Genomic DNA, 14,946 nt, shown 5'->3' on the forward strand with positions numbered 1-14,946 from the left:
GGAACTTGATCGCACATACATGCATGTAGTGTATATAGCCTTGTGTTACGCTGCCATCCAGAGACGCGGTCTGCATCGCCTCTGAGCCCCTCTCCGTATCACCTCATCCACTGTGGTTCTTGGCAGAAGGTACTGTGCCACAGCTAGTTAACGATTCATTCTCGGCAGCGGTTAGCGTTGCCTCACCCCTCTCCAACCGATCGAGGGATGACGAGCTGCAGCCCGATGGGGGCGGCCCGATCCCAACAGAGGCGAGGGCCGGCGAGGGATTTGCTAAGAGATCCAACCAGGTACTGTATTCCGTACATACATTATACTAGTACCGGGATACGGGGCGAGTTAATTAATCGTCTGCCATGGAACAACGCGAGCAGGGCGCCAGGCCGCGGACCCCAGCTGCTTGATTCCCACAGCACCAAGGATTTAGCCTCGATGGGGTTCATGGGGTTGGTATCAACATGGTTGTGTACGGAAGATTCGTCCACCGGTGGCCTGCACCAACATCAGCACCATGGTGTGTTGCGTCCTTGTCTGTCCCGACGCGCTGGGTCGGCCCGGTGCCCTCGGGAATTCCGACATCACGGCGTCACGCTCGACCGGTCAACGTCCGTCCCTGCAAGTTGAAGTTGACCGAGGGCAGCGTTTCACCTCTGAGTGTCACTCGAACACCCCCGCCCAGCCTGCTTCCATCGCACAGCAGCAACTAGCACGGCCCATCGCGACACAAGACCATCGTTTCCCCGGGGTTGGCTCGCCGCCGGTCTCGCCTTTTCTTCCCGAGAGTGTGGTTACACAAGGCTAACGCAAGACAGGGTAGTGTAAGTGCAAGGCAGAAACAGGCCCCATTTTGACCTTGTTTTTTTTTCCCGAGCTGCAGGAAGCAGCGAGGCAAGCAACGCTAACGTTAAATCAAGCAGCATGACTCGCATGATGGCCCCGTAGCACCGCGCCAACCTCCCAACCCCGCCGCCGCCGCCGTGCCCGTCAAGGTACCGAGCCACCGGCCTACACTAGCGTTGGGGCCCCGTCGTCCCGGCCCGCCCAAACTCCCTCCCGTCCCCTCCAGTCTCCAGATCACCCCTCCCCCACTCCAACACCCTGGCTCCCACGTGTTGCTGTATCCAACATAACCGCACATACATACATAACGGGATCTAAGTTTGCTTTTTGCCTACACTAGTTTACCAAGCAGCCGGGTTTGCTGAGCCGCAGACGGGAAGCCTTAGCGTGGCACGCGAGAAAAGTGTCCCGGTTCCACGGAGGCGGGAAGTTAGCGCCCCTCCATCCTAACGTCTGTCTAGCTGTGAGTCACGGCAGACATGCCCGAAAAAAAGGGGTGATGATGTGATGGGTTGGGACGGAGAGAGCTTACGATTCCCGGACATACAAACCATAGACAAGTCCCTGATTTACATTTCCTCCGAGAGAGAGAGAGAGCAACTCGGGTTCTCGTTAGCGTGCCACAGAGACGGGCATCCACCTACCTACGCAGGGCCATGCATGAAAGCCCATCTGCTTGGGCTCTGTCTTACCGCTGTCGTGTCACATAACCATCATCATTGTCTTACCCCAGAAACATCGCCTTCCCTGTTCACTGGGGACTGGCTTTGCAAAAAAAAGGGGCCCCTGAATGCACGTCACCCCAGGTGCTCATGTTCCGCCGAGCCTCAGGGTGTGATTGCATTGATCTGTTTTTCTCGTGTATGCTCCACCGCTTGTGAAACGTCGCAGCCTGGACCCAAATGCTGCTGTTCGTTGGGAATTCCGCAGTATAACGCAAATATGCTCAAAAACTAGTGAGTAAAACCATCGACATAGTCAAGGACTTTTCATACATGAAAAGGGTTGCTTCTTCGGCTTGCAGTGGCCACACCACCCCTGCCGGGACGCGAGGGGGCGATGCATTAAGTACTACGCAGTACATATCCGCTCCTAGCGCCCGTCACCACCGCCCTCATCGTGTCATGGAAAGAGTGGGGAAACCAGGTATGAGGGAAGAAGTAAAAGAAGCAACAAATGTCAGCAACTGAACAAGATGCCGCGCGGTGCTCAGGACCATCGTCGAGGACGCACCGCCGTCCCTCCTCCAAACTCGTCAGCCCCCCGTCCCCATTGAAATGCGCGACCTCAGTCCCCAATCCCCAATGATGCTACGTGACACTTCTTCCTCTTTCGGGGTATAACCGGCCGCCCAAAGCCCATGGTGCTGAACCACGTCCCCCTCCCCCCTTCGCAGTGAAAGCAAAGATGCAAGCCTTCCCATGCCGAAACCATGCAAATTTTGACAAGAAAAGAACTTGGTGGATGGGAGATGATGAGGAAGCCTATGGTAGTGAGAGGGAGAAGAAAGGATGAACAAAGAAAGACAGACGTGAAGGTGTTGCTGCGAAAAAAAAAAAAAAGGACGTCATCGTCTCGATTAGCCCCTTGTTGTCGAGCCGGAGTCTTGCTTCATAAAGCCAGAAAAAGCCGAACTGCGGACAAAAGGCCGCCCAATGCATGTCGGCCGAGGTTATGGACAGATGGCAGCTGACGAATAGCAGCCTGCCATGCGCAGCATCACGCCCCCGGAGATCCGCCAAAGGTCGAGTCCCCGTACGCGGGCGGGACATGCAACAGTGTTATGGCGCAACCTGCACCCCTAGTGGCTGCCACCGCCTTGGCCACCATTGGCTATGCAGCGGTTAACAGGTCAGCACACTCGCATGCACCTTGCTAAAAGGGAAGTGCGCCTACTCACGCTGGTTGTACATCTGCTGGTTTGACTGGCCGTACGGCGATGTCGGCGAGTAGTTGGGGTAGCTATACTCGGGCACCTGTTGCTGAATGCCGCCGGTGGACTGGCCGGGGTACCGAGGCTGAAACCCGATCGGAGGCAGCTGGACGGCACCCGTGGTCGCGTACGTTGTCGGCGGCTGCGCAGGGTCCGCCGGAGCCTGCTGCTCTGCACCACCGTTCTGAGCAGCGGCGGCGGCGGCAGCAGCGGCCTGACGTTGGCGCTCCTCTTCAGCGGCCTTCTCACGCGCCTCCGCTTCCTTCTTCCGAGCCTTCCAAAGTCGGCGGACCTCTTTGAATTCTGGATAGGGACAAGGCGTGTTAGCCCAGATTTCCGAACCTCCAAAGTACCAAGATCTCAATTTGCGCCTACCTTCCGGAACCCGCTTCGGCCCGTGGCCTTGCATCGTAACGTGGGCATTCAGATGGTTCAGGGTACCATAGGCCTTCTCGCAACCCTGCCAGCCGCACCTGTACATGCGCTCAATCTCCTCGTAGCGTCGCCTGGGCCTCTTGTGCTGCTGCGCGCCAGGGATTGGCACGAAACTGTAGACCTGTGGAGGTCTCTGTTAGCAAAGGCGCTCCGTGGCAAGGAAAGGGTTTTGGGGGGGGGGGGGGGGGTGAGTGCGCGTCGCCGCGATCAACGCACCTGATTCTGGCGGCCCTGGGGGACAGCAGTAGCCGGGGCCTGATGGAAAACGTGATGAGTTGGCGTGATGTGCCCAGCAGCCTGCTGGCCGTAGCCCCCCCAGTCCGGGCGAGGCTGGGCGTACAAACCCGGAGTGCCAGGATGCTGGTGGTACCCGTGGGCTGCCATGTCTTGGGGCGGCGCAGCGTAGGGTGAATACTGGCCATGGGTAGTGTAGGTCGGGCTCGCAGCTGCTATGGACGGATCTATAGGGATGTAGCTGTCAGACTTGGCTTGCTGCTGCCGGGGACTCTGATGGCTGCGCCCATCTTGCAGTGGCATTGACGGACTTGTTGGTGTTTGCGGCATACCTGCACTGCCGCCGCCGTTGGCGTTGGTGACAGGTGGGTATTGACGCTGCATTTCCGGGAAGGTGCCGGACCGTGATGTCGGCGGGTAGACGCTGTATTCTGATGTCGGGGTGGCCGAGTTGGAGTAGGCAGTGGACCGCGCGTCCTGCTGGCCTGCGTACGGCGCAACAGACGCAGGATCTACAGATGACGCTTTAGACTGGTTGTCGCCGACGACGCTGGGATGGGGCGAAGGCAAACCTGACTGCGAGTACTCTGGCGCGCCGCGATCCATGGTCGGGTTGATGGGATATCCGATGGGAGGAGGCTGGCCGATCGTGCGCACGCAGTCGGAACCTCTGCTGCCAGCGGACAGACAGTCAGAAGCCGCAAGGATGCCCACTTGCGATTACACCGGCGGTGAGATGAAACGATCCAGATCTGAGCTGTGCGCCGGTCCTCGGTGGGGATGAAGCCGGCTCGGAACGTCAGACCGAAGCAGCACTCAACGCGAAGCCAACAGTGCACCTCGGTGCGCAGCCAAAATGCAAGGGTGATGTTGGTGTGAAATATGGCGACGGGCGAAATGGATGCGGAGTCGCGAAGCAATCGCACCCGTCAACCGATTCCGGGATGCCGGTACGAAGGATCTCCGGGGAGGCGGAAGCGATAAAAAAGGCGATCCGGGCCTCTGGGTCGCTCCTCTTTTCAAAGTGCAGAGCTCGGCAGGCGGATCGCAAGGTTGTGAGCCAAGGTCGTTGGAGGGGGGGTGGCCGATTGAATTAGTCGAGTCGCGAAGCCGAATCAGAATGGGCGGGCCTTCACAGTAGGGATGTTGCTAAGATCCGCCAAATCGTTTTAGCGCGCGACGGGCCACGCTAAGGGAACTGTCAAGCACCAGAGCCGCAGCGAGGTGGACTAGTGTTCCCGAAAGCCGGGGAAGTAGTAAATTGAGGCGCAAAGTGGGTTGGTGAACCGTCGGTAGTATTGGAGTCCGCGACCCGTGTCCTGGAATGCGCCGTCGCGATGCTTGCGAAGCTGGCAGGAGCGGCCGCGTGAACGGGTTGGCCGAGGGAAAAATCGAGTGTAATCCGGGTACGAGTGTGGCTTTATAATGGGGGTGGGGGGTGGAGGGAGATTGGGAACGGGGTCGAACCTGAACTCTGGGGCTCAGGTCTCTGCAAGCACAGAACCGCCCGCGGGGTCCTTCTGACCCCTTCTCGGCCCAGCACCATGGTGCCCACTGCTGCGCTTTCCCCTGCTGGCTTTCGCAAAGAGGGGCTGGTTCTCGAAGTGGAGCAAATGCTGCTCTGCAAAGACAGTTGATCGATGAAATTGACAAGGCCAAAGTCTGTGCCTTGCACGATTCTCAACACTGACGATTCCTCACTATTTCATATTGGCGACGGTGGCTAAGGGACGGGTTGGTCCGGCAGCTAGTATCTCTACTATGTTTACATCTCGTGCATTGGCTGCGATTCTGTCAATTTTGCCTAGCTGCTGGAGTGCTCGCCGATTCTCGAGGCACATATCTGAGATTCTGTTCACTTTTCTTTCATATTTTACCTTACACAATGCCTGGGAGAACCTGCCCGTCAGGTCATGATCAGCCCACCAATCCTGAACCACATGGCACGAGCTGTAATAGTACCAGTAACGTTCCCATATCGCGCAACGTGGCTGATCAATATTACGGCAGCATTGTGCCGCACATACACGGTCCGAACCCAATCACACAGTAGTAGCTTGCGTCTAACTAACGTGTTTTGGCAATCTCATAGCCAATCTTTCCCAGCTGGCTGGCGGTCGTCGACGTGCGGAGTCCATCGAGGGTTAGTTACGAACGTATCAATACGGAATATAACGCACCCATCCATCAACACCCAGGAGAACCCCACATATTGAATCCGTGAGCCGAAATTCACTGCGAGATCTTGGTAGTCTTATGTTCCTCAACCTATCCCTACCTCTTGTATTAGATTCATTCTCTTGACTCCTCCGTGCCACATCAGTCCATTCCTCCTACGCTGTATCTTCCATTTCTTTCAGGAGTTACCTCGGTATTATCTCTTGGGTTCTGCTAGGCTACCGAAAGAGGCTAGATTCAAGAGGCTTGCTGACCATTGCGCAATGCAAGGATTACCCCTGCATGCATCTGGCGCTGAATGAGCTGCAAGTTCCTGTCCCCTTTGCCAAGCTCCCCGCACGGTTGCAATCACTGTGCTATGACTCGTGTGAGGACTTTTCCATTGGTATCCGCAGTGCATCGGGTACCTACTACATTAGGTAGCAAGGCACCCTCGGTTCATTGTACGCAGTATATCCTGTGTATGGTATTTTACCTGCTTCTAATGCTTGCGTTCCTTCCAGATGGACCGAGCAGGTCTCCGGCATGGAAGTGGCTCACATGGCCAAGCGCCTCAGCAACTGTGGCGCGCTCTCTCGAGCAACCTTGAGTTTCGGGGACAAAACTGTCATATCGCAGTCCTTGTAGTACGTCCCAAAGGTACAAGTAGAACTCCTTGGTACCTACCCCTTTATTCTGAGACTGACAACTTGCATCCCGCCCTTCAAGGACAAAAAGTCCAGAATGGTGGCGCAAGTGAAATGCTCGGAAATCTGGTGTGGCGAAGGACAGCGAAGGTGACTCGCTGATATGCACAAACCCATTGGGCCGGAACGAAGTCGTCTGTGGAGTCGGGGATGGAGTCGGACTGGTTGGGAGCAGGCCCCCCCTGGACCGATGCACAAGAATGATGGGAGAAGCCGACAAGTGGACTGTCTCACACTCAGCTGGCAATCGGCAAGGTGAGTGCGTATGGAAGATTCGTCTGTCCTATTACAGGACGTTCTAACGAGCAAGAAACATTGGGGTTCAAGGCATCCTGACACCTACTTCAACAGCAGCTGGTTACTGTGAATCGAGTGGCGGCTGTCGCTGCTGTCCGTTGTGCAACGGAGTTGTTGAGGCGCACTTCACTGAGAGAGCCTTTCTCCTCTCGACCCGGAATCCCAGCCATGATTACTGTGCAGATGAGTGGGACGCCATGCACTGCTTGGGCACGGTACAATGATCTGCGCGCTCGCTTGGTGCGGCTGGTCCGCTAACTAACATTCGTTAGTAATTATGTGTTGTACACTAGTGTAGTCCATCTGCATGCAGGGAACACAGAGATGCAAAGATGCGGGCGAGGAAGAAGCCAAGGATGCCAGCTGAGCGGAGATGGAGGTGGGGGCGTTCACTGGCTCCGGCACCCTGGTTGGCTCAGCGATTAATCCTGGTTTCCATATGGTAATTTCTCGCCCGGTGGGTAATTTCGGATCTGCGAGCCAGGCAGGCCTGGCTCTCACGGTGATGACGAGACCCGGGGAAGTCGGGGACGCTGTGGATGCCACGCAACGAGCAATCCCCGGGGGAGGGGGGACGTCGTCGAAGCCGTCCAGTCACGGTCGTCGTTAAAGAGGTCCCGCCAAGACTAATTTCGGAGACTGCCGCTTACAAGTATTTACAATCGCTATGGGGTAAGCGGGGCCGCGACGACTTTGAGCAACATCAACAACGAAGAATCGTAAAGACTCGTAGCAACAACTTCGCAAAACCTCAACCAAATCGAAAAAAAAGAAAACGAAGTTAACCCGTATTATAGCCTTAATCCGTATTCTAACCTTAACCTAAACCCTAACCAACGGGGGGTTAGCGCCGCCTCTATACCCCTAGCGAACTAACCGCTTAGCGATAGTGTAAACGCCTTGGCGATCGGGGTTACGTAAAAACGTTGTAAAAACATTGCCGACAATTGGCCGAAATTAGTCTTGGCGGGACCTCTTTAACGTCTGCCCCAGTCACGCCTCAGCCAGAACCGGACCAACTCAAGGGGGAGGGAAGGCGTTTCGTATTATCCCAGATCAGTCACCACACCGGCTGCCGTCCCCGTATATATACTAATGCAGAGACGCAAAGAGCGACAGGTCGCAGATGGCCATGAGCATGAGCTCTCTGGAAGGGAACAGGTACGGTCGAATTAAAGTTTAGGACTGCGCGATGCGGCGAGACTAAAAATGGCGTTGGCGCTTGAGAGCTTGGGCTTGGATCCGCGAGTCTGGGGCGTTGGACCAAACTGGAGCCGCCGCTTGGAACGCGGGTTTTGATGAACCTGCCTCCTTCGGCGTATCAACGTTACCTGCTGACCACCTATTGTGTTCTTAGGTCCTCCATCTGGGAGCCACTTCTTCTGCCCGTTCTCTACGACGAGACCTCCCGCTTGAAGGCTGCAGTGCGCAGTCATATACCGGTGATGCCTTAATTTCCTTGTTTTGCAAACTTTCAGGAGTGGATCTGAAGCGAGAGAGGCGGCGGCCAATTGTTTACTGTGTGCGAGCGGTGGGCAGCCGGCTCAAGCATTCGTTTCTGCGGAAGCGTTCCCTTCCAATTGGCACGGTCTGGTTCCGCGCTGGTCGGTCTACAAGGTTCTGCCGCTCTACACTAAAGTAACCTGACAGGTCTGAGACAAGCTGGAGGAGAGCGGTGGCGCCACCTGGCACCCTGGCTCAAGGCCGTGGACGAACAGAAGAAGCGATCGCAGGTGCTGGAGTATCGCGATGGGACGGTTACCTAGGGAGGTACAGGTATGCAGAAACAGACAAAAAGAACCTGCTGAGGCGAGGTCGTTCTTCTCATATCCTCCTCTCTATTCCGAACAGTATGGTGCTACACAAGAGGTCTTAGTTACACAGTTGTTATTCTGCACAGATTACTTGTACGAGAATATGACACAGGAGACGGCCATGTACGGGATACATCTGGGAGATTCTTCAAGTCCCGAATGTCTGGATACACTAAACTCGCGAGCCATGTCTGAAGAGGGGCACAGTGCGGCGCTATTTTAGGCTGGGCTGCGTGGTGGATGGTGCAAGTTACCGCCGCAACGATAAGGCCAGTGCATTTTTTTCGTCACTACCAGGTATCATTTTCGGGCCATTCAAATCCGTGGATAGGTTGACGGTAGTGTAGTATGGATATCAGCTGCCATGCATTAGAAAGCATACTCCTGATCTATACATTTCCAGAGACACCCCTTTTTCGGGCTGTCGCTATTCGTACTTGATGTCCGCACTTCCCTTGGTTGTCTAAGGTAGGTACCATTCGAGCACAAGTTGGCCTCCCGCGCGGAGACAGCGCCTGCTGCTAATGGTTGGGTTTGTGCCACAGTAATCCGCCCTACAGCAATGCATCCACGACACTGCTGCGTAAGGCCATCGGCCCCCGGGGACTGGAAAACCGATCAACGTTGCAGTGTGCCCGCCACGTGTTGAACAGCCTAATTAAGGTAGTGTAGGGTACACAGTGTAGCGGCCAGGCTCACGTGGCTCAGGCACTGGAAAGATTGGGACATTCCCCTCCTTTCGTGTCACCACCGGCTCCCCGTGAGGACGGAGCACTCCACCGGTTTAACTTCTTCCGTAACACATCGCAGTATTGGAGAATGCTTGTTGTGCGGAAGCGGGAGCTTGCCATAGTAGGGCCCGGACAGATCGCTATCCGTGAGCTAACAGACGCTCTCATCTGGATAGGAGCTGCTTACATTGGAGGAAGGTACACAGCATGAGAATGTGGACGGAGGATATTCTTGGACCGTCAAAAGCAGCCATGTTGCTGTTGAGCCGAGCTTCTCTGCTGTCCTCTCCTCTTGTGAGCGCCCAGCCTGCATCTCATGCTGTGCGTACCAACTGTGCTGGAAACGGAGCATCGTCCGAAATTCATCGGTTCCTTCGAATGCGGAGACCACCCTGCTCAAAAAGCCACCAATTTCGCAATCCTGCTTGCAAATGCGACACAAATCATTTGCCCAGCTCGGCGGCAGGCCCTCCCCCTTTCCACAGTGAATCAACCTTCGGTATGTTCACGACACTCGTGTACCCCTTGTGGTGCAGCGCGGCAGCGATCCCGTTGAGGGTGCGCTTCGTCTTCTGGCCGCGGCTGTGCAACTTCAAGCTCGGACAAGCGGTGAGCAGACCGATGCGTGCGCCGTCCCATGGCAGGCAAGCAGCGGGGTTCTCTTGAGAGCTGAATGGGAGTCGGGGGCGGATGGTGCTGCACCGTAAACTTGCAGCGGTAACGTTACGGGTTCTGGCCAATTACCCCGCAGGGTTGCTTCACAATGCAGAGTCCTCACCAAATTCGACCCTGTATTTCATAAGCACATACACAGGTGTATTTCTGTAGTGTACAGTGTAAAATACATCCAGTTTCCACAGAATAAGGGCCACGGCTAGCCCAAAGAGGTAAAGCCGGCGCCGAGAACCCGAATACACCACCAGGTAAGGTATCTGACTTCAAACCGTCTTGTCCATCCTGCGTATGCGTATGGTATATAAATTACCCGCGTGATTACATTGAGTGTACGGATTATTTGGTTTCTTTGGTCTCGGTATTCCACAACGCGCAGAAACGGTGAGGGTTTCTCCGGGCCGCCTGGTAAATCAAACTCGGCGGTGCGACTCTCAGATGCAGCTGCGGAAATGCACGTGATGAGTAGCTAAGAGCACGAAGGATAAGAATCATCCTCCTGATGAGCACGCCTCGACTTGGTCACTCGCGGCGCAACTTCCACATTCGACAACCCTCGGCATTCTCGGCCGGAGATGCCACCATGCGGGACACATTGTCTTGCTGCGTATTCGAATGTAACTATACACTACCACGTGTATTCTGCACCGTGGTCGGTCATGCTGTCGGCGCTATCTCTGGGGACCTTCGCGACGCACTGACGCGAGACGCGCCCTTTTGGGACACGGCCCCACTCTGATCCAGCACAAGGGATCGGCTCTGGGATCCCTGTCTCTTGCGGTCGTGGACCAGGCCAACCAAGGAATGTGGGCGGAAGCTTAGCACCGTCACACACAACAAAAAACGAGCATCCTTGTAATCCAAGACCTCGCAAGCACTGGGGGGTAGACGTTAAAGAGGTCCCGCCAAGACTAATTTCGGCCAATTGTCGGCTATGTTTTTACAACGTTTTTACATAACCCCGATCGCCAAGGCGTTTACTCTATCGCCAAGGGGTTAGTTCGCCAGGGGTACAGGGGCGGTGCTAGCCCCCGCTAGTTAGAATTCGGGTTAAGGTTAGGGTACGGGTTAAGGTTAAAGTGCGGGTTAACTTCGTTTTCTTTTCTTTCGATTTGGTTGAGGTTTCGCGAAGTTGTTGCTAGAGTCTTTGCGATTCTTCGTTGTTGATGTTGCTCGAAGTCGTCGTGGCCTTGGCGATTTGTAAATACTTGTAAGTGGTAGGTTCCAAAATTAGTCTTGGCGGGACCTCTTTAACGACGACCCACTGGGGCCCAAGCGCCGCACGAGGCACGATTGGACAGCGAAGAAAATGCACCGCGGGCCTGTCGGCCACCAAAGGGTCCACCTCCCTCGCTAGCTTGGTCGGTTTTGGGTAAGTTATGTCCACAGTAGCTGCCAGTCAACCCCTGTTCACGCTGCGGGTCGTCGTTAAAGAGGTCCCGCCAAGACTAATTTCGGAGACTGCCGCGTACAAGTAATTACAAATCGCCAAGGGTGAGCGGGGCCGCCACAACTTCGAATATCAACAATGCAAAAAATCGCAAAGACTTGCAACAACAACAACTTTACGATACCTCAACCAAATCGGAAAAAAAAAGAAAATAAGGATAACCTATACTCTAACTATAATCCGTATCCTAACCTTAACCTAAATCCTAACTAGCGGGGGGCTTGTGCCGCCCCCCGTACTCCTAGCGAACTAACCGCTTAAACGCCTTGGCGATAGTGCAAACGCCTTGGCGATCGGGGTTGCGTAAAAACGTTGTAAAAACATTGCCGACAATTGGCCGAAATTAGTCTTGGCGGGACCTCTTTAACGTCCACCACGCTGCGCTGCCTTTAAAAAAGAAGAACGGATCACGGAGCCGGCCGAACAACAGCCATTCCAGCGGCTGAAGGCAACCATCTTCTTGATCCCTGAGACACCGCACAAGGTACGTAACTCGAAGCAGCCATCATTGCGCAGATCATCAAGAAGTGAACGGATTAATCCGTACTGCGATACTCGGGCCATCGTAAGACGGCAAGCTGGCAGAACCCACAGCTTGGTGATGCGCGATTCCCACCCCATCATCGACCGGGAACAAAAGTGCCGGCAGGTCTGTCATGGTTCATGACAATAATCAAGCCTCAAGAGGACATAGTCACAGAAAACCTCCGCCCTTGCAATATACTAACTACACGGTAGTTGATGTTATTTTCACCCCTTTTCCTCGTGGCGTCCGGGACGGGACAAGTCTTCCGTCTTCCGGCATACACCGTACGGTGGATGCGGGAACAAGCCGAAGCCTCGGACGGCGTTTGCCGGCGGCGAGCTTGCTCCAAGAACCAGCGTGTTCACGCATTCTGGCAGCCACCGCCAAGAATATTCCGTACTGCATCACAAGTTTGTCGCACACTAACTTTAATTAAGTGCTTTGGCAAGCCATCATGCGAACTACACTAGGCTGCTTCGCAGCACGTGTGTGCTTGTGGTAGCGCGAGATCTTAGTGTCGACGCGATGCAACCATTCCCCGTTGTCGTCTCAACTACGGAGTAGTGTATAGTTAACGTTAAGTACTTACTGTGTATGCTCGCCGTTCTTCTACACGCAATGTCATGGACTCGTTCGTTGTCCCCTTTCCGCCAACTTCTTATGCAGCACAAAGTGATGTCCAACACTCCCACTGCGTCCTAACAATACGTAGAAGTTAGTTAGTTACACCCCTCAGGGCCCAAGACGACACACTCTCGGTGAGAGAATGCAGAACTTGCTGCCTCCACACCGACCGCGCTCAACCGGGACTGGGGGCCGGAAGAGAGGCACCTCAGCTGAGTGGAGAAAACTCACTTCCTGCCGCCACAAATGCATCCTTGCGCCCTGCTTCGCTGCAAATCGTTGGCTGCTTGTCAGGCACAGTGGCAGAGACGACGGGGATAGGGGCGCTGGAAGTCGCGCGAGTCGGGTTCAATGCTTTCCTGCGGTGTTGCGTCTTGCATGTTCCCCCCCCCTACCGACGTCTCGACATCGCTGCCAGTTTTTCCCGAGCCCCGGCTTACCAGGTCCGCGGTTCTCATGCCACCGCATGGTGCGTTACGCACAACGGGCCGCCCGGGACTGGGAGGAGCGAAGATGGGTGAGGCCACTGCACTATTCTTCCCTTGTTCTTCTCCTTTTCTTCTTCTCCTCCCATTTTTTCCCTTCCTCAGCTGGAGCACATGTCTGTACCGTGAACTGTTAGTGTACAAGTGTATCCGTACTCCGTTACCGTTTTATTTAGACTTCGAGTCGTCTTCGTCGTCCGGAGCTACTGCCGAGAGGGAACCATCAGCACGACTGCGTTGTGGGACGCAGGAAGGAAAGGGTATCCATGTGGTAATGCCCGAGTGGCGGTCTTCATCCCCCGCAGCTCACTTGCGCACTAACTAGCGGCGGTGGCGATTCCGGGTAACTTGAAAGATCCACAGCGCCAATGGTTCGAGCCGAGACGACTCGAGAAGTTCCCGGGTTCCTGGGAACCTCACAGGGGCGCCCTGAAGGCATTGATAACAGTAGCGGAGACGTTCGTTCTCGCCAGGCCGTGGCAATTTCGAAGCGGCCAGCAGGTTAGGAGAGCAAGAAAGGGAGGAAGGAGGACAATAGGACGGCAGTAGACGCCGCCGACGAGGGCCCCTGCCCTTCTGGATAGGAGAGCCCGAGCGGGACTTCAGCGACATCGTTGCCCAACTGAGCCAACCCCCTTTGTCGTGCAGACGCCAGTCACTGAATCGGTCACGGTAAATATCAGGAAGCTTCTGGCCGATAGGCGGCTGCTTCCTTGAAGGCAGTGATCATCTTAGCGAAGCGAGCGGGGACTACTGTGGAGGCAGCCAAAGGTGCCCCTCGAGGCAAAGAAGCTCCGGCGAAGCATGGGCGGACGCCCAGCTTCCCGAGTCAGCGGGTGATGGTTACCGCTAACTAAGTTAACGTTAACACCAAAAACCAGTTCGTCCGAGCCACCCGGCTGGCAGACCCTCCCAGGCTCCAGATAACTGGATCACCCGGCTGCTTGGTACTGTGGTACACTAGACCCTTTACCCAGTTGATCAACGAGCAGATCATCCAAGAGACAACGCTTGGATGTTTTTGCCATCAGAGGCACCTGTGGGCCATCAGTCAGTTCTACCGCATGCCGAACAGCAGCACCCCTTCGTTCCACTTGCCGGCTTCCCCAAGCCCTGTACCGCGCCGGAGAGGGGAATCCCCAGGACCAGAGTGTTTCGGGCTCTGCAGCCCAGACCCGTCCCATCTTCTCAAGAAGTCTGGTGCCGCGGGTAACTACTGTGTATGGCCAGCCTCCCTTCAGCATGCCAAAGTCCGTAGGAGACGACCTCGCCGATAACACGTATTACATCCCCGTGGTCCTCTCAGCGACATAGAGCAGACATGTAGCTATCAACAGCGCCCAACATTTGTCCGCAGAGCAAACCCGCCGACTCTTCCCTCGAGAGTACTCTCCCGTCTGTATGTTCTCCCACAGTAATGAACGGAGACTGTCGCATGCCTGCCCCCCACACCTTCATTAGCACCCCTCCAGCCCCCCTCCCCTCTCTTCCCTTCTCCTCACCACCAGGACCCAATGAAGAGCAACTACTGAGCTAAGTGGATACCACAACCCCGTCTGCTCTCAAACTTACCCTGTCCCTGATCCTCCCGACCAGCTACCCCGTCAGCGGACCGACAGAACAGCAAAAAAATGAACACACGGATACTGTGCACCTCCTCTCCTCTTTTCACTCCGCCGCCGCAGATGGGCAGCGGAACCCGCCGAGGGATCGAGCTTTTGGAATGCGGCCGATAACGGAGTCCTCTCCGTCCTTGTAATGCTTCCTTCCCTCCACCCTCCCTTTCCGCAGGCTCCACCTACCTACCAGTGGCTACCAGGTCCCCATCTTACCAGAAGAAACGTGTTTCCGCGATCGAGCCGACGACGGTGAGAGGAGAGAGAGGGGGCGAGCTTGCCGGGTTCTACCCTGGCGGGATAAGGGAGGCGGTTGAGATGAGGAAGGGGGAGACAATTAGCCAGCCAGCCAATCTCCACGGTACGTTAGCAAAACATCGCTTGCTTTCCATGTGCAATGCCGGTCCGAAAGAAGGGGAACAGGA

At 55.5% G+C, this 14,946-nt stretch overlaps 2 protein-coding genes across 2 annotated transcripts; one reads left to right on the top strand and one right to left on the bottom strand.

Annotated features, from left to right (window-relative positions):
• Window positions 1–2,587: 2,587 nt before the first annotated feature.
• Window positions 2,588–4,319, bottom strand: THITE_2120147 (uncharacterized protein). The gene is made up of 5 exons (XM_003655849.1): window positions 4,015–4,319; window positions 3,425–3,954; window positions 3,149–3,329; window positions 2,741–3,076; window positions 2,588–2,673 (listed from the first exon to the last, which is right to left on the bottom strand). The coding sequence occupies exons 1-5, from the start codon at window positions 4,046–4,048 to the stop codon at window positions 2,642–2,644; spliced, it is 1,113 nt and encodes a 370-aa protein (XP_003655897.1). The 5' UTR covers window positions 4,049–4,319; the 3' UTR covers window positions 2,588–2,641.
• An 8,614-nt stretch (window positions 4,320–12,933) lies between these two features.
• Window positions 12,934–14,219, top strand: THITE_114193 (uncharacterized protein; the record flags this gene model as incomplete). The annotated part of the gene is made up of 5 exons (XM_003655850.1): window positions 12,934–13,037; window positions 13,082–13,176; window positions 13,231–13,406; window positions 13,787–13,955; window positions 14,017–14,219. The coding sequence occupies 5 exons, from the start codon at window positions 12,934–12,936 to the stop codon at window positions 14,217–14,219; spliced, it is 747 nt and encodes a 248-aa protein (XP_003655898.1).
• Between the last annotated feature and the right edge of the window lie 727 nt (window positions 14,220–14,946).

This window comes from Thermothielavioides terrestris, chromosome 4 (assembly GCF_000226115.1).
Source record: "Thermothielavioides terrestris NRRL 8126 chromosome 4, complete sequence".
Classification (NCBI taxonomy): domain Eukaryota; kingdom Fungi; phylum Ascomycota; class Sordariomycetes; order Sordariales; family Chaetomiaceae; genus Thermothielavioides; species Thermothielavioides terrestris.

What these genes read in the sequence shown, in the direction of transcription:
- THITE_2120147 (XM_003655849.1), bottom strand. Translation starts at nt 4,048, where the DNA reads ATGGATCGCGGCGCGCCAGAGTACTCGCAGTCAG. An exon ending in GCCAGAGTACTCGCAGTCAG is followed by an intron (nt 3,955 to 4,014) that starts GTTTGCCTTCGC and finishes CGTCATCTGTAG; the next exon opens with ATCCTGCGTCTGTTGCGCCG. An exon ending in CCAGCAGATGTACAACCAGC is followed by an intron (nt 2,674 to 2,740) that starts GTGAGTAGGCGC and finishes ACCGCTGCATAG; the next exon opens with CCAATGGTGGCCAAGGCGGT.